At 39.2% G+C, this 26,994-nt stretch overlaps 2 protein-coding genes across 2 annotated transcripts in view; one reads left to right on the top strand and one right to left on the bottom strand.

Annotated features, from left to right (window-relative positions):
• LOC140944906 (uncharacterized) overlaps nt 1–26,994 on the top strand; it is a 100,895-nt gene that overhangs the window by 15,741 nt on the left and 58,160 nt on the right. The gene's annotated exons all lie outside the window — the stretch shown is intronic.
• The window catches only part of LOC140943278 (uncharacterized), a 35,429-nt gene continuing 14,689 nt past the window's right edge, over nt 6,255–26,994 (bottom strand). Inside the window, exons 5-12 of the mRNA XM_073392351.1 lie at nt 23,068–23,260; nt 18,069–18,218; nt 17,805–17,880; nt 16,721–16,836; nt 12,211–12,354; nt 11,615–11,786; nt 8,879–9,099; nt 6,255–7,686 (exon numbers count right to left, since the gene is read on the bottom strand). Of these exons, the coding sequence (XP_073248452.1) occupies nt 7,372–7,686; nt 8,879–9,099; nt 11,615–11,786; nt 12,211–12,354; nt 16,721–16,836; nt 17,805–17,880; nt 18,069–18,218; nt 23,068–23,260 (1,387 nt within the window). The 3' untranslated portion in view covers nt 6,255–7,371. The remainder of the gene's footprint in view (nt 7,687–8,878; nt 9,100–11,614; nt 11,787–12,210; nt 12,355–16,720; nt 16,837–17,804; nt 17,881–18,068; nt 18,219–23,067; nt 23,261–26,994) is intronic.

Genomic DNA, 26,994 nt, shown 5'->3' with positions numbered 1-26,994 from the left:
TTATGTAATAACGGTCAGAGGGACAAAGTTTACGCACAGAAGCTATACGATCTCATCCGATACAATTCTATTCAAGAATGGTTTCCAAACGAACCTCTAAATGGTTATGGAATGGGATTTCAAAGTAGTTTATTGCAAAGTCTTACTTTTCTTTCTATTATACCCCTTCCTCTCCAATACGAGCTTGTGGACACGTCGACAAACAAGTCAGGACTAAGACGCCATATTGGATTTACCGAGAATTTCCGAGAGGCAGCCGAATCGGAAAGTCGTCTCCAGTACCTCTCGGCTGTCCTTCTGACCGGTATTATTTACGCACAACCTTGAAAAATATTTGTACTCTCCCCAATCTTCCTCTGTCATAAAATAAAAGATGGCGGCGACAACAGTACGAACATAAAAAAGCAGCTTTCGCCTGCCCAAAGTACGCATGCTCTGCAGGCTATATGTGTAGATTTGCCTGAACCGAAACCACTAAGAGCATTTTATTGCTGTTATTAAAAATTCTTACTGGTGTCAAACATATATTAAGCGGTCAATCTCGAGAAACAACTATCACCATGTGTGACCGCTTTGAAAATAAAGGTGTTTTAACAAAATTGATCAGACGATTCACATTTTATTCCTCACAAGAACAGTGAAGCAAAATATATAAGTAGTTTATGACCATTCAACTGATTACATTAATGTCATTCGTTGTAGTATCAATCAATCAATCAATAATCTTTATTTATACACGATAAGTATTAAAGCGACGCTTCGCTTGTGGGGTCGTGTCTAAATAATTAAATAAGATAACTAATGAATTAGAAAATAAATAGGATATACACCAGCTAAAATCATATAGCTACTTACTACATACAAGTCTAAAACGATAAAAGCTTAAAATTCTAAAGTACAAGGTGGTACTCTAGTATCGACTAATTATTAACACTAATTATACTTAAAATCTTCCTCCCTTCTGGTTAATGTTTGAGTGGAGATACAGTCGAAATCTAGGTGTAGCAGAGTCTTTGACCGTCTTGCCATAATCGCATATTTCTTAACATTGTCTATATCTTCATTGAGTTGAGGAACCAACGTGTTCCAAACTATTGCTCCTCTACGAGCTACGGAGTTCCTCATGTAGTTGGTGTTAAAACGAGGGACATCAATTTTCAGTTTCTTCCTAAGTTGATATCGCTTGATGTTATCATTGTTCTTAATAATAGCTGACATAGCGTCTGGAGTCAGGTTATTGTGGATTTTATACATAAGCTTAGCTAAGCTAATTTTATACATAAAGGCTAAAGAAGACCAATTAGCCTTTTTCATAACATCTGCATTAGATATCTCCCAAGGTAGCTCAAAGATAATTCTCGCAGCTCTACAATGCAGTGCTTCTAATGCCTTAAAACCCTCCTTATTTGTGAGGCCTCCCCATACTGATATACCATATACAATCGACGGCATAATAACTCTAAAATACAAGTCTAATAACATATTCTTTGGAAGAAATTTGCTACGTTTTACGTATGTGTTTGAAATTAGCAATAGACCTCTTTATTTAGCTTGCATGATTCTTTTTTCGCAATACAGGTCATTTGATAATAATTTATTCTAGAGAACTGTTTCTTTCAAATTTCGTCTTATTCACGTGAATATGTTTGAATAATTTATAAAAATACAAAGGGTCAAATTCCCCTGGGACCTTTATTGAGAAAACAAAACATACAAGCTAAAGGGGTTTATAGGTCTATAATAATTGCAGTTGTTTCGGGAGAAACATTGGGCTCATTGTTATGCATTTATTTAAAGCGTACGCACGAAGTGCCACGACTGACATCGACAAGTTTACGAGATATTCATGACCGGATAAAATATGGGCGTGTACTTTGAAGTGTTCACGTGCACTTGTGGCACAGAGACTGCGAACAAAGTGTTTCTTGAAAAGTAACAAACGAGCATTGTTCTTTCTGATCTCAGAACTAAAGTGTGGATTATAATTACCATAGTTACCATAATTGCTGGCGAGGCTTATGCGAGCCAGCACACTATACTCTACCATAGGGGCAAAAGGCCAAAATTTGTCGGATAGTAAGATCAGAAGCATGCGCAATCGATTGGTTTTCTTATTACCCGGGGTATCCACTCCTGTGCGATGACATCAAGTAAAAAGCAAGTGGTCGAGATCAAGAGATTTCGGGAAAATATCCAGGGTGCAACTAGATTATAGACGAGGTGAGTGTTAAGTGATACCTTTTTCGTTTTCTAGACGTCTTTATTTGCTTGTTGGAGTATTCATCAAGGTCTCGATACACGGCGTTATCTCGGGGAAGACGAGGGATTTTTATGTGTTTGACTGCTCTATTAAATGGAGGTGCGAAGATATCGATCAAATCCTCCTTCATGGACATAGGTTGTTTTTTCTCTGTGCATTCAGCAGTAGTGAACAACTGCCGACTCTAGCTTGCTGGTCTCGGGAGAAAAGAGAGGAAGGTGCGAAGCAAACCCCAGCTTTTCGTCTAAAGCGACTCCGGCACCACATGCAAATCAAATTCGTCGCCCTTTGAGGCGTTAAATTTGATAGTTGTGTCAAACTCTCTGTCACCTGAGGTAGATGATTCAGCTGATAATTTGACCATAGAGTCATATTTTTCCGTTTCTTTCGGCGAAAGAAAATCTTGGTACCGTGGATTCAAAATGTGTATCGCTCTTTGAAGTTAACCACTCGATAACCATTCAATGTAAAATTATTTGACTGTCGCATTGGCAAGCGCCTGCTACGCAGGCTACAGTCATGTCCAATTGATTTTTTGTAGTTGTTGTTTTGTTTTATTTTTTAACTTTTTGACCTTGAATATTCCTGAAAATGCATCAGTATTGCGAAAGGCGCCTCGCGAGTTTTGATGAACAAATGCTTGATTGTCACATTTCAATACAGCGTAGAGCCAACAAGGTTTTATCAATGCGAACGATACCCGTTACCCATACGTCTATATCTTTACATCATTCGCGAATCGTCAAAAATTGTTGACATAGAAAAGCGTCCAAACACATAACAATCTCTTGTCTTCGTTGGGATTCATCACAATAACGGTTAGTGACCTTGATGACTACTTCCATAGGCAAATGAGGAAATTTAAAAAATAAAAAACAAGCAATCACCAAAAACTCAGACCTGGCTTGCCTGCTTACACTCTGGAAATTTACTCCAAGGGTATTCCCCTTTTAAACATGACAAATACACAAAAATAACAAAGTTGTCTTTTAAAAAGGCTTAACCACGCTGATTCCTAGGAGTGACTGTCATATTCTTTACTTTATTTATTTTCAAACTGGCTCCTTATTTTCTTTCAGCTCTGACACTAGCACTTACTTTCAAATTGAAACTCCTAGTCACATGTATCTTTCTTGGCACTCAAAACTTCACCTTTCCGACAATTCTATTACCTAGAATTTAGTGCAGATAAAGAACTTCACCAGGTGGCACTGCAGAGGGGCAAACTGGACTGACTGTAATGTGTCATGACAGAAGCAGAATTCTGATAGAGCGCTCTTAGAATAACATTTTTTAGGCATTACTTTCGGGGATGACAGATTTTGCTCATTTAAACTATTATATCTTGCTGGCAAACTTTAAATTGTAAAACTGATTCTGTGATGACATACTAGAGGTTTTGACTGATCATTTATTAATGTAATCAAAGAGTGCTTCGAAAACTTGGACACAAAATTAGTCCATGGGCCAGAGTAGGTTCTCGGTACCACTCGAGGGGAGAAAATTTTAGTGATATCTCATGAAAAGTGAGATTCCAGATACGCATGATAGCAATCGTCAAAGATTAGCTTTCAGTTGTTTCTGTTTACTTCCTTTTTAAAAAAGATATTGCTGTAACATGGAAGGGAGGTTAATATTACGAGTGGTGCTGAAAAGGTGTTTTGGGGTCCTGGCCCATGGACTAAATCATGTTTTCCCAATTTGGCACACTGACTGTGGGTTAAAACATTGACGTAAAGCGCGATCTACCAATTAAAAAAGCAACCCTCCGAAATTTCCAAAATTTTATCTAAATCGCCTCCAAAGATATGAGCGTTTTAAAAGATGCAGCGCAACCAAAATTTTGCGTTTTGAATTTATTCTTGAATAGACGTCCCCCACGCAATATAAGAGGCCTGCAGTGAGGTCATGCATGGTCAACAGGAAACGAGTTAAAGTAAATGTACGGTACTGAAGTGCGCAAAAAACACGTGCAACTTGTATTGCAAAATTAATTGCCCCAAAACGAGTTGAAAAGCGATGTTGCTTGTTTTTCTACCCACGTTCACATACACCTGTCTTGCAGCAAATCAGGTTGTTGCAGGTTGCGAAAAGCTGTTGTAGAAAGTAGAAAGTACTCCCACTTTTTGCAACACAATTTGTTCATGATAAAGAAAATAAAGGGAGATGTAAGAATCAACCATAAGAGGACACAGAAACAATCTGAGCCCCAGATGGGATTCGAACCCATCAGGGGCGGATCCAGGATTTTTTTAGGAGGGGTGCACTCTTCTCTTGCTCTACTTCAACACCAATAAACCACATAGTTTGGCAGAATACCAGTTGTATTAGAAAACCGCAGGTCATCTCAGGGGGGGGGGGGGGGGGGTGCGCACCCCCTGCGCCCTCCCCCTAGATCCGCCCCTGCCCACGACCCATCGAATCCCATCTGGGGCTCATATTTTTTCTGTGTCCTCTTATGGTCGATTCTTTACATCTCCCTTTATTTTCTTTATAATAATAATATCAGTGGTGTAAATCAGTTCATGTTGCTCGTTTATTTTATCGGCCTAAGGTAAACTTGTTTTGCAGCAAGTGACGTAACTCCTGTGTATGACCTGTCTCCCCCGTAATTTTATCCAATCAGAAGTCAACATTCATGCTTGCTACAACCTGATTTGTTGAAAGACAGGTTTGAACTTGGGTGGTGAAACGCGCAACATCGCTTTTCAACTGGTTTTGCAGGAATGTGCGAAACGAGTTGCACGTTTTTGTTGCCCGTTTTAACGTAGCTTTAGCTGCTACAAAAAACCAGTCCAAGAGAAATTTGATGATCGGAAACTAGGCACGGTTCGCTTAACTTTGTGTCAAAACATATAGTACTGGGGAAGGTTAAGCACCAACGACGGCAACGGCTACGAAAACATCACTAAAAAAGTGAGTTTGCGCTGCTTCAAACTTTATCGCACTTATTCCATCTCGTTTCAGTTTGTCAAATGTTGGCAATTTCTTATGGAGTTGAATTCTAAGTTCATTAGAAGAAAAAGGAAAGTGGTTTGAGCTCCACGTGCCTCTGCCCCTGTATTGGCAGAGCAAGACAAGAAAGGAATGCTGGCCTCTGCTCAAGATCAAGACCATTTTGTGCAGCCCTGTGAGTGGTGGTGTGAAAGTGGTTGAGCTCCACGTCCTCCACAAAACGTAAAATTAGGCACTTTCGCGTCGTAGTCGTGCTGCGAAGGCAAGGAAATGTACAAAAAGCATGATGCATGTGCGAAATTGTTGTTTTGCTAATCTAAAACTATTGCTTTTTGTCGTTGTCGTTGTCGTTGCCGTCGCCATCGTCGTTTCTTAAGCTCCCAAATCTCGTAATTAAGAACCAACGGAGTGACCTTTAAATAAAGATATTATATAACAATAAAAATAACTAATTGGGAAAATTAAGTGCTTTAAGTGCTGACCGGATGTCAGCGCCGCTTATTAACGATGCAGATCGTGTATTTCTGAGTCAGTTAGGTTTTCAGTTTCAATAATTTTAGAAGTTGGTAAGCTGTGAATTCGGGGAAGAATAGAACTTTTCACAAATACATCATTTCGACCGAAATTCCCGACCGATCCTGCCATAGTTCCACACAAAAATCCTGCTAACATTTCGGTGGAAATCTTCTTCCCTGTTTAACATAGACTGCATAAATGTTTTGAAAGTGCATTGAGAAAACGCTAATAATGGTTAATAAATAAGAAAGGGGCATTGATTGGTAATTGGGGAGCTTAACTTAAGACGTTTTTAAGCGACTGACGTCAACCGGAAGTGGTCTGTTTTTATTTTTTTGGGCGCAGTGGTTATGCCTAACTCTTTCGGCCAAATTGTCTTCATAAGACTAAAGGTACTTAAGGGATACAAATTTAGAAGCGTTACGGCAGATTAAAAGGGAAAGTTCCTCACTGCCGGTTGACGTGCGTCGCTCAAAAACGTTTCTGCTTAAGCTCCCTGTTAACTGATTAAAGTTAACGTCATGCACTATCCACTGTTCTGGGAGAGGACAGGGGGATGGGAGGCCGGGAAAAAGGAGGGCGGTATAGGGATACAGGAGGCGGGAAAGGAAAGGGTGGGAGGTGTGTTCTAATAGAATTGGAACCAAGAGAAACAACCCAGAGAATTTTTTTAAAGTGATCACACAAAAGAGTCATTTGTAAGATTCAAGTTTATTCATTTCCACACAGCTAAAAATATACCGTAAACGCCCGCTTATAAGCCCTAAGCTTATACAAATTCGTCAGGGTCTGGAAAGGGCTTATAAACGGGGGGGGGGGTGCTAATATCCGGGAGGGCTTATGATCGGTTTCAAAACAAGCTACATAGCAGTGCCGATCAAAATACTTTTTGAATTACTCGCTATTTTAAGCTTCAAAGCGTCGTAAAAAAATCGAATTTACTTCAATACAAGCCAGAGGGGATTATATCCGGGGGGGCTTATAACCGGATGTATTTTTTTGTTTATAGGTGGATGGGCCTATAAAAGGTGGGAGGGCTTATAAGCTGGCGTTTACGGTATTGGCACGCGCACCTAAATCTACATCTGTGTCAGTTTAACTGGACACTGAAACATATTACGGGTAAGTGCATAGACAAAACAATTTAACTCAGATTATGAATAAATTCAATACAATATATAAGTTGCGAAAGAAATCCATGTTCCAATTCATGACATTTTTTGCTTTAGCACATGAAAAAAGAGAGGACTCTCCGTTATATTTGCATGCCAGGAAGCAATTGTTTCAGCTTGAACTTCCGTTTAGGTACCAACGTAAAAAATGCTAGAAGTGTCACATGTTTTTAAAATCTTACCTTTAGAATCTAATGGAAAAGTACTAAAAACAATCTGTGATCTGAGGGACCCTCTCCCTCGATCCAAGCGATCGCGAGGGGCTTCACTTTTTGAACAGACCTGATCTAGTTATCTTCTATTTCTCTTTATTTGCTTGGTGACACAATGAAGACCAAGAAGACCAATGAACTCTCGCACTTTTATACCATGGTATATTTTCCAAGTGGCTGCGTTACGGTTTCTGAAGTCATCCATCCTAAGTACAGCTGGAATAAAATGTGATGTTGTTGTTTCTTTCAAACGTTTTCAATTGCCTTTTTCACTTAACTTCACTAATAAAGCATCAAGTTTTTCTTCCAGGCACTTCGTCGCCTTTTTAACCTCGTTGCTGACAATATCTTCCAGGCACTTCGTGGCCTTTTTAACCTCGTTGCAGACTATATCTTCCATGTTGTGTCTCATATTATCCTCTTTTGCATTCATCTCCTGGCGAACGTCAGCAAAGTCAGACTTCAACTCCTGAATTTCCAAACTCTGACGAACTACGTCCTCCCTTGCATATATAATGTGATCAAAGACTTTCGACATGTCTTTCTGTAGCTCATCCTCCGATACACACATCTAAAGGGGACCCATAAAAAAGTAATGAGAAAGCCGACAAGGAGTGCAAGATAAAAGTAAAGAAGCCGGCTCGCTGAGGTCAAAACCTGACTTGGAGTTACCCGTTTATACACCGTATTCACAAATGGCGGACACGCGGGAAAAAACTGCTGCCTAGTCACGAAAGCGAGGCGTTGGAGGATAAACAAAAATTGCAAAGCTCTCGTGGGATGTTTTAAGAAATGTCTTTCTGAAGTACAAGTATTTCAACTTCGTCATAAACAAGTAGCCTGTGAAAAGGCTCTCTGTTAAAATGGATCTGAGCCTGTCATAAATTAAAACCAATAACTGATCAGCGGAGAGCTATGGAAAACACGTCACTCATTGAGTTGTAGACCTGAACCCGCGATACAGTCATGAGATACTGTTCAGTGGATATCCTACTTTTACAGCTGTCAATTGACCATATATAGTATTGATATCCAATATTAAGTTAAACACAGATTGTATACGCCTTGGACTACCAACTAGTAAATGTGGCGTTTCACATCCGCTATCATAAAGGGGCGGTGGACTGGCAGACAGACGATTTTGTCACAACCCAGATACCCAAATTTCTTGGATGCATAGATAGCCAAATTTTATCAACCAGGGTGCTCCGCTGCCCGAGCTTCGTGCGCAGGAGAGCTCCGCTATGTGAAAGACGGGGTGACACCTCATACTCAACAATCAAACTCGCCTAATTTTTAACAAGCGATAGAGATAAGCAATGTGTTGACTTACTCAAAAGATAAGGTCAAAAGACGGTCCAAAACATAACGAAGGAGCTTTCTGTTAAAAAGGCTAATGTTCAAGCGTTAGATCGAATTACCTATTAATGACAATGACTGACGGATACAATATTTTATTATCGTTGCACCAACCATGCAGCTATACATTGTATGACATTTCAAGACGAGAAAGAGACTCGACATCGTAACCTCAACTAAGGACCTTGATTCATAATTATCAGAGAGTTTCACTGCCCATGAGACTTTTATCCAAGAGCTTTAGAGTCATACTATGAGAAGGAGATTTTTTTACTACATTTAAAAAAATATTTAAGCGATATATAATAGTTGCAGAAGTTTTACACCTCAGAAAGTTGTAAATGCTTACTGGCATAAGCATGTACCAAAAAAACTTGGTAAGTTAGTCTAAGTGTGGACCTTACCTTGGCCAACACACGGCTCCCTACAGTCATGCCAATGACAGGAAATAGCGGCTTTTCAAAGTCCACAAAAATAAGGCTCTTTCCCGGGCTTTCTCCACCTTCCAAAATTATCTCACTGCCATTTAGTGTGAAGAAAACTGGAATTTTGCCGTCTGCATCTCGCCTTTCCTCAAACAAAACAGTGCAGCCAATGCGATCACCTCGGCGAGCCATAGCAGGGCCTGTGACAAAGAAGACACGTAATCATGAGCTGATATCACATGCAGCTCCCTATTCACGTGATCTGATCAATGCAAAAATTATATAACTTAAGCTGCTAAGATTACAACTTGTAATCTTAAGAGAACTGGTGGCAGGCCTGCATTCTTCTGAGACCAGGCCTATTAGCAGAACTAATATTAAAAAAAAAAAAACTAACTGATTCATCAAAGTAAGCGTCACCGAAAAAAATTAACATATTGTTGCGGCTCAACATAATATAACATTTTTTTGCCCAAAAAAAAAAACAAGTCCACGCAGTCATTTTGTGGAGAACGGTAATGTTGATTCTTATACATTTCAAGCCACGTGACTTTCTTAAAGGGGTATTTTATCTTCGTCACTTTATGAATTTGAATTCATAGCTGGCAAGGGAATAAAATGAAAATTGAAAGGAACCATTCTCTAGAGTAACATAAAGTGATCTGCGATGATGAATTAGTGGCGAACAAACAATCCTAGTTAAAAAGAACTATCGACGCTTAGTGTTTTCGCAAAAACGTACTTCGTTCTCTAAGGGGGGTTTGCCTGCGTCATGTGATGCGTTCTGACTTTCAACAAAGGGGAACAGTAATGTTGCAATATTCATATCCAATTTTCTCTTTTGCAGGCAGGAGTAAGTTTCTCAAATGTAAGAACCACCTGGCACAACATACTTCGCAGTGCCACAAAAAAGTACTGCTCAGTAGCGTTTATTTGAATATCCTAACGTTTATGGTTTCATAGGTTTCATCCCCAGAATCAATACAAGAATATACTGTAAAAAAACTCAATAACCATAGCTAAGGACCACGCGGGGACCCAGTGAGGACTAAACTGGACACGTAATCGTGAGCATATTCTATAGTAAAATTTCCAGTGCATGCTTTGCTGAAAAAAGTGTCAGCTTATAAACTGGCTAGAAAGGCAGCTAAACCTCGTATCAACGTAATTAGCTCTACTCATTGTGATATTAGATGCACTGCTGTGAAAATGTGAAGGTTGTTTTCTAGACTACCTAAAACTCATTTTGGCCGGGCTAACATGATTTTGCCGTTATATCTGTGGGCCACGGTAAACTTTGTACGGTAGCTTCCCGTTGGATCGTCGTCGTCGTCATCATCATCATCATCGTCGTCATCATCATTATCAAAATCATCATCATCATTATCATCATTATCATCATCATCATCATCATCATCATCATCATTATTATTATTATTATTATTATTATTATTATTATTACTATTTTCGATGGGTGAAGGTGAAAATTATCCGTTTTCTAAATATCTAGGATGAGTAAAACCACGTCAAAGGTTTACATAGCAGCTGAAACTGAAGCGCCCGACTCCCTCGACGCTTTGTGTCTCGGTCGTTAGCCGCTAAGACAAATTCACTCAACTTTACTCATTGCATACTCCAAAAGGCACCGTTCGTCATCGGCTTAAATCTAAACAATAGCACCAATCAGTTTTCTAAAAGTAGTGTTCAATTCTGTGGGGCTCTCTGTGACGCCTTCGTTGAGTCCTCAGATTTTGCCAGACCGCGCATTTCTTGTAAAATAATACAAATGAAATACTGTAGCAGCCTTTCATCTTTGAGCCACTATCTGTATTCAGTACGAAGAACCAAAATGATTTCGAAGATCTCTTTTAAATCAGACATCCCTATACGACTGCCAAGTTTTGTAATGACCGTCTTAAGTTTTGGTTACACGATCTTGATCTGCTAGTTCGGCGAAACGTGCTTTTCCTATTGATCAGATGTTTCACTTTTCTTTAAAAGCATAGTTCTGCATAAACGTTTTTAATCATATATGCCAATAATAACAGTGGCGGATCTAGGGGAGGGGTCCAGGGGACCCGGACCTCCATCTTATTTATAGGCCAGCTGAGGTCTACGGAGCCAAGAAATACTTATTTTCGAGGCCGGGTCCCCTCTAATCTTAAGGACTGAGCGGGCCCTCTACTTACTTAAAGATCTGAACACGTTAATCATCATTTTCTCTACAGTAGTAAATTAACCTTGAATTCGAACCCAATGAAAACCAATTATACGGTGAGTAAAGTAGAAGAAAAACTCAGAATGCCAGCATCATAGGTTATACCGTTAATATTCTAACCGTTCTGTCAGCAGCTGACCATAACAAAAAATTCGTCAATCTTTGGGTTTGTTTGAGCAAACCGCTGAAGGAGCTAACTGGGATCAAATTTGGCACGAAAACATTGTTGCCATGTTGAAAGAGAGTTAATAGCAGTCTTGAAAATTTTAGAATAGGTAAGTAACCTTATTTCTGTAAGTAGTCAGTCTAGTAAGGAATCTGCTAAGTAAACCAAATGGAATTGACAATTTCTTATTATCCCAAAACGTTAGTTGGGTCATAAAGCCTCCTCCCTACTCCATGCCCCACTTTGTCCGCGACCCCTGACGTGGCATGTAATAAAATAATCAAGAAAACTGTTTTTTCGAAAGTTTTATCCTGGTGTTAATTCTTAATACCTTTGGTCCCTATGGCGTCTTCAAGATTCTTAGTATTGTGAAAGATGTTCCCATCATCAGTATGGTAGCCAAGAGATTCTTCATACCATCCTGGCATTTCACTTGTTTTGTAAGCTTCATTCGTGATACCTATTGCCAACCATTTGTATTCACCTGTCTCCACAATGGTAATCTGAGGGTGGAAAAGGTACTATAACATCGTAAAACACTTTCGTATTACACTCCACCTCCGAAGCTGTTCCAAGCGACTCCACAAAGCAAGCAACGACTGCAACCCCTCTAGTAATCCTAGATTATACATTACTACTTTTTTAATTACCGTTTCATGTAACACCCTCCTCTGCCCAAAAACTAGTTTAATTGGAAAATTTTACCTTTAATTGTCATTACAAAGTCAAGGATTGCTATGCTTTATTTAAAGGGTTAATCGTATCCTAGTTTGGAGCCCCTGAGGTGTTTCAGTCTTATTTACAAAATAATTGTTGTTGATAAACAATACGTCACCTACAAATTGCCAATAGAAGATTAGTCATATTAAGTCAACAACCCATATAGACAGTCAAACTAAAATCCTTTTTGCTGTTGTCGAAACTCACCTCAAAATGAGGAAACTCACGAGAAAGGGGCTGACGATATCTGGCACCATGATGATGGTACTGCGGATCAGGAAAACATTCCTCCGTACAATCGCACGTCACAAGTGGGCCTTCTATTTGTATTCCTGGATTGGGATCCCATTCCTTGATATCATGAAATGAAATATTAAAATGAAGGGATTTTTATGTATTTACTACAGTCTAGCTATAGCGGCACGTTTTAGGATGAACAAAAGTTATTAGGGTTATTGAAGGATTCCTTTGTTGGGGATACATGCAGTCATATTTTTTAGTCCTAATTCTTACATATGTGAAATAAACCTAACCCAAGTCTCATCAAAGTCAAAATAAACTCTTCAAATATACTCATTGATCTGGGTCTTCCTGGCTTTTGCTCAGGACTGGTGTTTTTCTTCGCATAGGAGCCATAATTTAAGTTCTGGGCCTTGTCATGTAACATATCGTAAAGAAGCATAAGTGCATCCCAGTGTGGAAGGCCAGTGTAAAATTCGATATCTTCATCCTTTCCTTAAATTTTGAAATGTCAAACTTCGGATTTTTCAGTGCATGCTGAAGTCACTTTGAATCTCTAGTCAACTCGTCTTTTTCTTTCGCTAATTTGCCTTTTTCCTCACCAGTCGATTTTAATTCAAATTCCAATCGATCGAGAAATTCTCCAGTTATTTCAGTTTGCATCTCAGCATCACAAAAGGAAAGAGTCGGTGAAACACCGTTGCTTTGAGTGTCCATGTCAATCTGATCAACTGACACTTCATTTACTGAGTCAGCCTCATCGTCCATTTCGGTACAAGAAATGTCAGTGTTTCTTTTCCTGGCTCTTAAATTCGAAGTTGCTTCTGACCTGTATAGAATTCGTCGTTCATGTTTTTTTTACTCCAAGGAAAGATAGATGGTAGATGAGTTCTACTGCGCTTTTCACCACCACCCTAATGGGAAGAGCAAATCCGTGTGCTATCGGAGTTCAAATTCAAATTATCGTTCTGAAAGCACGCGAAACAGTCGCAGAAGACGCCGTTCTGTTCAGGTGAGTAAACTTTTCATGGCCAATATTTACGCTGTTTACTGAGCAGTAAAATTAGTGCTGCTTAGAAAAGGGAGGGTAATGTGTGATATTTTCAAAGAAACTGTTTTATTTTTAAAGTGAAGATACTTAAGGAAGTCAGGTTTTCAGAAAGTTTATTAATTCTTCTTGAAATTCGATTTGTTTGGAATAACGGAGGCCAGAAACATTCACTAAGTATTGACGTCAGGTGCCCAGTATCCGGACAGTTTTTTCTTTGCTGTACAGAATCGATGAATTAGCTATGTACATTGTCCGGATAAGATTTATTTCATATCAGTAACTATAATTAAAGCTTAGGATATATGATATAGTCGTAAAATGTAATTCTACTCAACTCCGTATGGCAAATTTTCTTCACTCATTCAGAGGCGACTTGATTTCGTGTGCACGGCTTGTGACGCGTGACTGATTTTCTATATATAACCGAAAGCGTCTGCGTTGAACCTGGAATTCTCATACTTTCCCCAGTTGTGACTGCTAGAATGGGGTTGCAACGGTCTTAAAAATGTCACAAAGAGATTGAGAGATGTGAAAGAAGGAGGAAATAGTGCTAGAAAAGAAGGCTTATTGTGGGGACTGAGAATGAAGAAATCAACACTGCAGGTTAGACTAAATAGGAGAGTGACCTTTGACCGTCGGATTGTGGTCCCTTCCCCAAGCTTTCTAAAAATAAAAAACGAAGAAAAAAAAGTCGTTTGCAGATTGGCTAATTGAGCTAGCAAACTGCATCTTCGGCATGTCCACGGATGCCTTCCTTAAATCAGTGAAAAAGTTACTAGACAAGGAAGTGAGATTTATACCATTTTTAAAACAGTCGCTCGCGTTCTCCACCATAACCCAGTCATTTGTTATGTTTTATTTCACGATGCTAGGTTATATTTTTGGAACCGATTGCCAAACTACTTTGCAAGTGCAAGAGAAGCTTATAAGTCGCTTGCCTGTCGAAATTTATGTACAATTACGTTGTTATTGTTGTGTCCGGATACTGGGCCAGCTGTCCGGATACTGGGCAACATAGGAGCTCTGCAAAAATATTAATCTCGCAGTGCAAACAAAGGCAAAAAAGTTAAACTGTCTTTCGTCATATTAAGGACTAAATAGATTTTCTCTGGGCCAAATTTCAGAGCTCTTGCGATTAACAAAGGAAAGTTATTGCAATGTTAAACTGAAGTGTCCGGATACTGGGCAACATACTGTATTCAACAAAATGCCAGACCATGTGAGTTCTTGAAATTATTTGGGCACAAGGGCACACAGCAGGTTGCATGTCCTGGCATTATTCCAGGTGGCTGCTCGGAGCTTTCTGTTCCCCCAAAGAATCCCATAAACGCGCGCGCGTTAAGTTTGGTCCCAGGTTATCACTCATTTCCAAATTGGGCTATTTAACAATTATTCCACGAGGGCGCGTTGGATATGAGATGAAAGATAGCCAACGAGGCGCGTAGCGCCGAGTTGGCTATAATCTTCTCAAACTCACTAATAATTCATTAAGAAAATACAAAGGAAATTAATGTTTAATGAGTGTTTGGAAATCGGATGAAACACTGCTTAGTATTTGCATCCTTAATTTCTCCTTCAAAAATGATTTTGTTTGAGAAGAAATATCAAACATTCGACACAGTGTTTCATCACCAGATGAAACACCTCGAAGTTCGTCAAAAATACTCCGCTGCGCGTCGTATTTTCAACTCTCTTCTCGGTGTTTCATCTGGTGATGAAACACTGCATCTCATGTTTGATATATTACATCTCAAATCCAACAAGCGGGAGTGGAATAATTGTTTTATTAAAAACGCCCACAAAATCTCGTTGAATCTCCCCGGCTAAAACAAACCGGAAAAGACAAAGGACTTCCGCTATTCACATGTCACACGTCTATCAAAACTGTCTACGCGCGAATGGACTCGCCTGGACTGCATGAATGAAAAATCAAAACATTGTAGCGATGAACATTAGTTTTTTAAAAACTCATCGGGATTCTAGGATTTTACACAGCAGAACGCTAAAAACACCTGGCAGATAATGTGAAGGAAAAGAATTTTTAAGTGACAGCCGTCGAAATTACTGTGAATTTGGATTTTCGGTGCAGTTATGAAAGCAAGAACAACGAAGAAAAACTATTACCTCGGTCGCTTGTTATGAAGTTGTTTAAACCCACAAGCTGGTTTTGCTGAACGAGAAAACTAGCTATACGGCCGCCTCGATTGCTCTGGTGAATGGCTGCATAACCTGTATTTGTAGCTGGTTACTTGTGATTTATATTCTTGATGTCGGATAAACAAGCCGCAGTTATCTATGGGCGAGTGACTCGATGGGCGAATGGCTTCGCGATCATGAAGAAACAACTCTTGTCTTCTTTCTTAGCTGGTCAAGGTACTTTAGTTCCATGTGTTTTCATGTGTTTTTAGACAAACTTTCAAACAAGCTCTTGTGGCTTTTTTGTTTGTTTTTGTCTTTTTTCTTTCGATGAAATTGCGTTTCTAGTATTCTAAGAAATGAATTAAAACGATTTGCTTCGGGCGCCGCTCTATCCTCTATAATCTCAGCTAGCTTCCAATTTTAAACTGACGCGTACACCGACCATATATGGAGAGCATGGTATAATAGCTCATATACCATAACGGCTAAGCCAATCAAAATGCTAGAATTGCATTATCCAATGATTCAGTTTTTAATAAAAGACCTTAACCTTAGGACCCATTGGAAATGTAAAGAAATTCAATCTCTTACGCGGCCATTTCTAGCAAGAGAAAGAAAGAGGAGGCAACGTCACTGACTACGTTCATTAAAGATCCCGTGACACTTGACTGTTTCACTGAGAAATAATAAACCCATGGCGCTCTATAAAGTTTTTCAACTAATTGCTTGGAGATATTGAACTTAGAATATTAGTTTTTTAGGAGAGGGGAGAACCGGAGTTCTCGGACAAAAACCTCTAGCTCGGAGCAAAGGAGAGAAATAATAGTGAACGCAACCTGCATATGACGTCAGCGTCTGGACCCGAACCCAAGCCAGTTGGCGGGAGACGAGTGCTCTCACAACAACTTCATCCCTGCTCCTCATACGGCCGTCAGCATTCAGAAGAACGACATAGTATATGTGTTATTGGCCAAGGGTGAGGTCAATTTGTCAAGGCGGATGAATTTTTTTTTTTTTTTTTCGTTTTCATGGACCGAGACGAAGTCGATGTCAATAAAAAAGCAGAAAAGAACGAGGGAAATATCCAACCATCTTGACCGAACAGTCTTGGTTAATAAAGGATTTATTATATGGCCAGAAAGAGAACTTTTTCTTGCGGGACCAACGCGGGAAATCCCTAGCGGGCAAGAAAGTTGCCCGCTCGGGCACCCCCGCCAAGTATGTTCACACCTACGCGTTCGGTTGAACCTGAAGATCTACTAAAACCTGTACGACCTAGCTACTCACATGAATTGGTGTTCGTCGATCACCATTCGAAGACGAGAAGGTCTTGTAAAGGATTTGACTAATCATTTGTCGGTTTCTCTCTGTCTCTCGCAAAACGCGATCTCCTTTCGTGGCATCTATATGAACAAAACATCACGTTCACCTCGTGCAGATGGGTGTAGGAAATGTTTTATAACTACTGATTTTTTCACAAGTATCATGATAGTATTGCGATGTTTGTGTATGTTGGCAAAAAAAGTCAATTAAAAAAATTAAGAGGTCATTGAAATCGGTAGAGCAGGTAGTACCATTGGCATATCTCATCGGCTTTTTAATTCCTATACTGCTGGGATATGTAACGATCCTAACTTGTATAGGCATTTTTTTTTTCTAGATTATTATTTAGTGCGCTGGTTTTTTTTTTCTAGATTATTATATAGGATTTATGTTTCAGATGTCGAACACAAGAAAATAAACTTTTTTTGCTTTGTTTTTACCTTCTTCACTTCGCCGCATTACTCTGTCTTTTATTTCTCTCCTGGTGACAGTTTCCTGTCAGCGATCTGGCCACCTAGCTTATTTGTTTATAGTCGAGGTTTTAATGTTCAATTTAGTTTAAATTTCCTTTTGCTTAAGCCACTACTCAGCAAGGTTGAATACAATAATGGTTTCGAGCGCTCGGAGTACTATATCTGAGCAAACTTGGCAATCCATCAAGAAATTAAAACAAGGTTGCCATGGGGCAAGCACGCATATCATCGTCCGTCCGTCCGCACCACAAGGTTACCAATATTATAAGGCACCAATAGTTATCAAGCAAAAAGTTATTATAAGTCAGTTTCGCGTGCAGGGAATCGATACAGATGCCTATGAAGCAAGCAGAACTAGACAGGGCTAATAAAGGGCGGTGTACTTTATATATTCTGGCATCCACGAGGGTTGTAGAACAAATAACGCACTGCGAAATGAACCGATTTATTTAGAAGTACCTATGTTCTTCCAGTCACCTCAATCCTAGGTGACCGATAAGGATTGGTCTCTTAAGTGGGCCTAATGTTTCCTGACCTCTCTTTCTGTCAGCGTGTTTGTCATGGTTCTAACTTACCTGTAACTGGAAACGAATTTGCATGCTCCCTGAAGTATTTTACTTCAAGGTCCTTTACAAATCCCTGAAGTGCATTCTAAAACAAAAAATAATAGAAACCTCCTTGGCATAATTCAAAGCCGACAAAACACAACCAACCAAACAAAACAAAACAAAAAATTATTATCATTATATAATAAAACAAACAAACAAAGACAGTCACAAATTGCCAAAAACCTACTGACGTTTTTTCCAAAGAAATGTGATTGCCGTCGTAACACTCACATCTTCCTCTTTTTTGACTTTTTTCGTACAAAGCCTCAGAAGTCTGTATATTCTGTAGATAATATTAAGAGGCACTGGAATCGGATCATATCCATTGTACGTCTGAATTGTAATTGCTCTTTTAAACGACCATTCTCTTACAGCGTTTTCCTTGTAAAAATTAAACAACAAACACATTCCTTAGCACAACATTGTTGAGCCGACAATAAACGCTGTTAGAGAAAAAAATTATATAACAATTTCCTACAACAATTTACCCCTCGACCCTAGACTGCAAAACAGTCGGTTTTGTTCTCAAAATCACTAAAGAAATCGGTAAAGCGTGACGTAAGAGTCTTACGCGCACGAAGCGCGCGAGCCTGACTGCTCGCAGGTACTTGAATACCCAAAAATACGGACTGTTTTGCAGTCTACCTCGACCCGTGTCACCAACCTGCGACTCACGAAAATAATTTGATTGTCCACATGGAAATATATATTATATAAACACCAATGAAATACCAGGTGAGCTTTCGGGCGAAAACTTTACATCTTCACCTGTGAAAATATCACCGCTGCTATGGCTAAATCGCACGTCCTTTCACACCAAAAAACTATTTAAGTAAAATGGTTTGGTATTTCATTGGTGTTTATATAATACATAGAGCATTTCATGGTCGCTTGGAGATACGAAATTTCTCTTCGAGTGTTGAAAAATATTTCAAGAGTGAGCGCATGCGCAGTGATCGTTTGAAATATTTTTTTCAACTTCTCGTGATGAAAAAAATATTTCAAACGTTCGCTGCGCTCACTCTTGAAATTTTTTTCAACACACGAAGAGAAATTTCGTATCTCCGCACAGTCATGTAATATCGTCTATAAATCTATCTTTACCTAAAACTACTTCCCAAAATAAAAGTTAAGACTGACTCAAAAAGTAAAGAAAATTCTTCAGTAAGGTATTGAAAACCAGTAAGCACTGTAAATGACATTGTAGCTCATGTTCAATTTGATTTAAAAAAATGACAATTACTGAAAAAACAAATTTTGAGCAAAGAAAAGAAATTAAAGTATAAAGTGAACGATTACCTAAGGCGTCACGAATATCGCGTCAAGAACCTTGTTCTACAACCAAAACAAGGTCACTTTTTGCCAGTTAGCGATTATTATTCATTCAAAATATTTCCAACTAAAAAACATGCTACCTATGTAAGGTTCCCTTCTTCATTAATTGACATGTTCCTCGGCAGTTTCAAGTGATGTTTATTTAGTCTAGGTTAGTCCTCAAATAGCAGTTGTCATCCGCCATTCGTTGCTTATTACTTCGGCGGAGCGCGAAGTAAAGGATTCGCGACGCTCAGGAATGTATCAAAGTTGCCATTTTTTGACAAGATTGGGCAAGCAAAGTCTGTAGGTTTTCGGTTCTATTCGGCTATTTGACGAAGTGAGAGCTGAATTAGTTCGAGATATCTCGAGATTACTTCGATTTCTTTGATTCATTCTTTAACTTTTTCGAGGAAAAAAGAATTATTATTTTGGCTTTCCCGGGGTTTGAACCGACTCACCTGTGTGACCCGTCAGATCAGAGGAGACTCTAAGTTGAGGGATTAGCCGATTGCGCTACTGCGACCCAAGGTAGTTTGGGATATGAAAAATAGTTATGAAATGATGCACTAGTTTCGGGACAAGATTGGGCGTGCAAGTTCGTGACTTTTCGGCTTGTTTCAACTATTTCACGAAATGAGACCGGACTACTTCGTGATATCTTGAGATCACTTCGAGTTTAGTCTTTAATTACTCGAGGAATAAATAAAGGATATTACGTGGCCGCGCAGAGACACGAAATTTCTCTTCGAGTGTTGAAAAACATTTCACGAGTGAGCCCTCCTTTCGAACTGTTTTATGATGAATTTAAAGTTACAAAATGCTGCACAAAGACATTTGTCTTTGTTGAGTGTTACGTAGTAAAATTGCTTTCATGCGTTTCGTGACTTTCTCGAACGTTCTCTACGTTTTAGGATTATTCATGAATAATTAATTAGGGCATGTTTACATTTCAGCATGAGTCAGCAGATTTGCATCAGTTACTGAAATCATAAAATATGTCGAAAAGGTACTACTATTCGCCTGTTTAGTATTTTCTAGAACCTTATGTCAAACGGTATACAAGTTCCAAGCGAGTTCTTTTGACGAACTAAGTCTTTTCCCACGAGCTGGACTAGGTGCTGTGTTAGTCAAGTGTGACGAAGGTCGATTTTCAGGTTCTGTGTTTAGAAGTTCGCGGAAGCCGTAAGATATCTGAGGTTGAAGTGAGAGTTTGTTATTATTGGTAGAGGCTGTTTAGTTTTACTCAAAGTTCAAGTCACGTTTGCGTTGGTGGATGCTGTGTTTTAAAGCTCTGTAAATGCTATGTTCCTTTGGTGTTAAACTTCTTTTTGTTAATCCGACATCCCTGCGTGTTGATAGTCCGTGAATAATTATCCTCAAAACATTCGAACTCGTGACTTTGAGTTTTAGCCAATTCCATGCTCAACGTAATTGACTCCTTACCCGTGCCTTACATATCTTTAATCAGTACATGAGACTGCTATGCTGTTTTTGAAGCCTGATATAACTAAGAAAAATAGATAACTGTTTTTTTGGAAGGACTTGTATGGAGTCATAAGAGCATAACTGGGCTAATATCTCGGAGACAATTTGTCCCGAAATGCTCGTTTTTGGCAAGTAGGCCTCTTGGATGTTGCTCTTTTCAGAATATCCTGACAAATCCCATAAATTCACAAATTAACACCTTACTCTTACCATATTTGATTTCTTACTATTCCTTCGCATTTACAATTAATTAGTTCCACAACCACGACGCCGAAGTGTACGCTCCGTAGCGTCTTGTTCTTTTTATGTTGTCTAGGTAGTAGTTTGACTGTTTCGCTTTTTAAAACGTGTGCAAAGTCCTCCGCCATTTTCTCCAGCTCAACCAAAACAGCTGAACTACCGCGCCTTCTGCTGTCCCTTCATTTTTCATAATATCCGCCAGTAAACATCCTCCAAATTTGGTCAACGGTAGCTGGGTATAAAAAATTAGCCAGGGGATTTAAGCCAACCAGAAATGAAATGTTTTGAATGAATAATTATATTAAGTAAATAAGGCTAGACTTTGGCATCGACGGTTCTTAACTTTACTGTGAAGTCTAAGAATACATTTGTATTTGACAGCCTAACAATGTAAATGAAGCAACAGAAACCCTTGTTTATTGCAACTTGAAGTGAGCTGCTATAGTGTTAGGACGACGCATTGATGTACTGGTTTTAACCAGTACATCAATGTACCAGTACTCAAAAATGGTTTTATAGTTTTAATTTACTTTATAACATAACAAAAGTAAATCGCGCGCTCTGATTGGTCAGTTAGCCACTACCATTTGCCCGTGGGTGCACGCCAAGAAACTGAGCTAGCGCGGTAAAATTTTGGCAAATTCAACAAATGTCCTCTCCTGACGGTAAAGTACACCGATGAAATTTACAGATGAAAAGTGGAAGTTGAAGAAAATACTAAGCTGTCGTTTTGAAGGAAAAAAGACAAAAGATCAAGCGACAAATTTGCCCTGGATGAATTAATCACTGTTTTCCTCGCGGCTAGAATCGGCTGAAGGAAAATCGAGCGAGCGAAGATTTAAGGTACATTTTGTGTGTTTTTTGTAGAGGAGAAAGTCTGTTTGAAATGTAAATTTATCAATTAGCATTGTGGTATTGACTTTTTGGTCAAGCTGATGCTAAATTCAAGCAAATATTTTAGGAAACACGCTCAAATTCGAGACAGCTTTGTTGTGAAGTTTTCATCGCATCGATTAAAAATTTTAGTTGAGTTTAAACGGGCACATTACGCTGGAATAAGCGAGTTTCATTTGAGTACAGAAACATTTGGGTTTTCAAATAAATTTTTCAAAAAATAACTTCGTGTGTATTATTTTGTTCCTCAGTGTTCATTCATAACAGTCGTTCAGAGAACGGTCGAAAAACAACAGCTTCAGCGCCGGCTGTGCGTCGGCAAATTTCGGTTACAACTTTGACTTTCATAGCTGGATTTTCCCAGACAGATTCGATACAAAGCTAGTTAATTTCTTTTTAAAATTAGTGTTACCTGTTCTTCTGAAGGAATTACAGTCAAATTTTCTCATTTCTACTTTACGTTTATTTCAAAAATTGTCACATAAATAAGCTTGATAATTATTTCATTTATTTAGTTTTAGCTTATTTTTTAGAGTCTTTTTAGTTGGTGTTTATAGTTGCAGCTATAGTTTTCCCTCAAAGTTTTTACCCTAATATTAAGAGCAAGTAGACAGATTCCATTAAGAATAACAACAAAAAACGTTTTGCAATTTGCCTGAAGATGGAGAACGGTTGATTCAGCGAAAGAAAAACTCAAAGGCAAGTTTCTGAAAAACATTAAACATGATTTGTTTACGCGCGGGCAGATGGCAGCATACATGAACTCGGACCGATGACTCAACCGAAGGCAAATGGAAAATAATGTTTTTCTCTTTTGATTATGTTATAAAAGAAATGGTAAACGTTGCAGCTGAGCAACCATGGAGTTATGGATGCACTTGGGAGGTTTGCTATGCACTCAAGAAGACTCTTACGCTTCTTTCGTGCTTAGCAACCTCCCGCATGCATCCATAACTCCATGGTTGAACGCTGCACGTTTACCATTTCTTAAGTTTTACAACGCTTTTAAAATACCCAAAAAATAGGTGCACACTATATATACCTCGTTGGTGCAATCGATATAGATTTTTAGTGATGAGTCCAATGAGTTGAAATTTTCGTCCTTTTTTTTCGCTTTAAACAGTGAAAATAAGTCTTACTGATCTAACTTTATGTGATTGTAAGTGAGAGTAACAAGGGGTAAAACTAAATGATCACTAAATGATCTTTTAAGATTACTTTTACAAACCACTAGAAATAAACTGATCCACACCTTGTGCACGGACGTAAAAACAATAATAAGCCAAGTCTTTACCTCTGTTTTCTGATATGTACTGGACAGCAAAGCTATCAGCATGTTAATGAGAAGAACTACTCCCATTATAAGAAAAGCAGCGTAGAAAATTCGGGCAAGTAAGACCGACGAGGGATCCACAGATATCATGGGGCCAGACTCTTCTGAACGGTCAAGCAGGGACCAGCCCAGGTGTGAGAACATCGCCCACCAACTGTAATTGAACAGAAATATAACTACAGTAATAAGTGTTATCATTCATTATGCATCAATCTATTCCAGCTGAGGCTGAGAGCCCACCTTCCCTTCCCCGCCCGGAAATTATGAGGCATTTGCTCACGGTTTAATGTTGGGGGTAATGCATTTGATATATTATCACTACCGTAGGGGCCGGGCATTTTCCTACCCCTGGGTAGTACCGAGGCATTTGGTACCCATCTCATTCGGGTTCTGCATGTGATAAGAATTCAAACTTAGCCTCGATCGTCAAGAAAACCCCTGTGAAAGATATCTCCTGAGGTGAATCAACGACAACTCCAAAATATCGTACATGCTCACACGTAGTAGTAGCAAGTACAAGTAGTACACACCTCTAAACTAGGGGTACCTTCCGGCAAGTGCCAACGAGGCGAATTCGTTTATCTTTTGTGGAATGTGCCTATTCAGATCTTCTTTCATAATTTTAGAGGTTTAAAATGGATTCCGCCATAGAAAAGGATGGCACCCAACTTCAAAACAACAATTTTGGCACTTTCTAGGCTTTTACTTTTGTTAAACAATAACAACATGGCTTGAAGCTTTGTTGGTAAATATGAGCAAGTTACCACTTATTTTTCATGGAAGATTCTATTGTATCAAAGCTATAAACGTTAGAAAGAAAAATATAGTTCAAATGAGGCCTTTGACTGCTGAAATTAAAAATAATAGTTAAATTCCGAGCAACAGCGTCATCAGGGATAAGAAAAATATTTTGCGTGGTAATATACATAAGAAAAAAATTGGTGTAAACTAAAATGTGTAAAAAGCGCGCAAGAATGGGGCGGAATGTATTAGAGGTATAAAAATATAAACTTGAGTAAAATACAAAGATCTAATGAGCGAGTGTCACAGGACAAAGAGTCTCTTGAAAGGCATAATGATAGTCTGAAAAACAAAAGGTCCGCAAATTCGTTGCATTCCTCACGGGAGTTTTGGGCTGTCTCAATGTAAATCGAGCAACCAAAATACATGCTGGTTGACAAAATCTCTCGAAAAACATAAATAAATTTTTAAAAAAAGGTCCGCAAATACGTTGCATTCCTCACAGGAGGTGAGAACTGGCTCAACGTAAATCGCCCTGCGAAGAACACGCTGGTTCTGATGTAAGTTTTGAGAATATAACCGTATGCCTTGACCAACTACAGCTTAAAATTCAGTTCACAAAAGAAAGCGAACACTGAAAACTCTGCTTCTGAGTCGAGAAGCGAACACGCTACCTCAATATAAATCGAGCTTCAAAGAACAAGCTAGTTCTGACAAAAATTTGAGCGTAAAACCCTATTCCTTGATAAACCAGAGCAGTAATTGCCCTTTCAAACTAGAAATCACCAGTTAGGTCCTCTTGAACAGACAACGAACAGCTGCACACTGAATCACCCAATCTTGATCCACGAGTTGTAAATACGAGACCATGACGTCACTACCCAAATATGGGGTCTTACTTACACCCAAATATGGCCAAAAATGCAAATTTTAGAGGGTTACGCAGAATTTTAGAGTTTTTGCCTACATTGCACGGCGTTATAATTCTGCCGCCGAGTCAACCTCGTTTCTTAACTCGGTTGCCTTGCACACTCCCTGGGCACACCGCCCCCCCCCCCCCCCTTTCGAAAAAGCGCCTTCACCCGTCCCCTCCTCAGTAAAATTTAAATCAGTATGCAGTACTGTATACTTTCAATGAATATAGCTGAACAGAATGACCCAGTAGAGGTCTCTAAGTTCCGGTGTGAAATCCTGCCAAGCTACTTCAAAGGAGACGCCTCTTCAAAATCAGATGGTGCGTGTCTTGTTTATAACTCTTAAAGTTTTCGAAAACTTAAACAAAGACTATGTCATATTGAAGCCGAAATTTGAAGAAGGAGAATAAAAGCAATAGCGATTATCTTTGAAAGAATGACCGAAGGAATAATTCAAAACTTCATTCAAAAACGATGAAGGTTTGTTTATAGTGGAAGTGCACTTAGCTCAGGTACTCCACTCAAATAATTAGAAACAAGTAATCCAAATAGAACATAATATACACTTAATATCAGATCCCGAGGGAAACAGTTAGTTTTGTTTTCTCGAGAGTCCTGGTGTTTCCCCTGGCCCCCGGATAGCGAGTGCGACGCGCCAACCACTCGGCTGCGCTGCCAGTTTTAATCGACTTCAATTTTGCCCATCCGAACGCTTTTATTTTGCTGCGTTGTTAAAGTGTTCTCTCGCTGTTTTAAGTCCGCAGGGGACCCTTATTTGTGAATATATTTTAACAATGCACATTTCGCTTGTGCTACGTCTTTTAAAACGCCTATATCTCGGCTGTTTTAGAGGCGATTTAGATAAAACATTACAGAGACCTTTACAGGAATGATGTAAATTTAAGAGCGTTGTTTTTTATTTGATAGATCATGCTTTACGGCAATGTTTTAACCTACATTGGTGTCAAATTGGGAAAACGTTATTTTGTGTCCAACTTGCGGATCGAATAGAAGACAGCACTTTCTCATCCCTGAAATTAGGGCCTTTTTACATGGAGGTGGGGTACCCCAGGTACGGTGAGGTAACCCGCTTAGGTGGGGTAACCCGCCTGACCATATAACGTCTCATTTTAATTTAATTGCATTTACATGTTAGGTGGGGTGACCCACCACATGCTACCTCACCTATCTGTGCCACCCATCTCCACAGGCCTTCACACACGCATTTTTGGTTAAGTAAAACTTCGCATCTCTTAAGTCTTACCAGCCTAGTGTAAAGACAACCTCAAGACAAGTTGCATACGTTTCATGTTGCCTGTTTTGCCGTACCTTTAATGCTTTTATCTTTCCCTAAAAGCTACTGTCATGCCCCTTTGTAGAGCCAGCTAGTGAAGTTCTGTATCTGCGCTGAATTCCTTGCTTGGACACAAAATTGTGGGAGAAGTCAAATGTTGAGGCTTAGAAAGGTGTTCCGACTAAACACGAGTGCCAAGCAAGAAATGTAATTAGTGTAATTATCGATCACGGGTAATAACATTTTACTCTTTAGTTTTGAGACCAGAAAGAACAACGCGTTGAAGGAAGTTTGTTTATACGCTGTCATGTCTCCAAGGATTTTTGTGGCCGAAAATAAACATATACAAAGGTTGTGATAATTTCGTTGAAATTTCCAAAGAGTTCCTAATATTTATCATTTCTTTAAAAATCACTGAAACAAGGATTACTACCCTTCAAAGCCCGTTTTTTTTACTTTGAATACACATTTTGCTCTCGCAGTATCCATGCCACACATGCACGTGAACATTTCAAATTACTCGCCCATACTTTATCCAGTCATGAATGTCTCCTAAACTTGTCAATGTCAGTCGTTGCACTTCCTGCATACGCTTTAAATAAATCCATTAAGGGCCTGTTTACATGGAGGTGAGGGACCCCAGGTAGGTGAGGTAACCCGCTTACGTGGGGTAACCCGTCTGTCCATAAAATCCTTCATTTTAATTTGATCAGGTTTACGTGATAGGTGGGGTGACCCGCCACATGTTACCTCACCTATCTGTGGTCCCCCACCCCCATGTAAACAGTCCCTATCTAAAAGATAAAAGATGAAAACGTGCGGAAGCTAAATCCGGATATATTTTTTACCTACTGACGTCACAAGATCGAGCCCAGTTCTTTACTGTGAATATTCAATACGGTCCCAGCAAAGAAAAAAATTTGAGGATTCAAAAATATC

Source organism: Porites lutea, chromosome 7 (assembly GCF_958299795.1).
Source record: "Porites lutea chromosome 7, jaPorLute2.1, whole genome shotgun sequence".
Lineage (NCBI taxonomy): Eukaryota > Metazoa > Cnidaria > Anthozoa > Scleractinia > Poritidae > Porites > Porites lutea.
The sequence above is the reverse complement of the archived record's forward strand: the minus strand, read 5'-3'. Positions and strand labels throughout refer to the sequence as shown.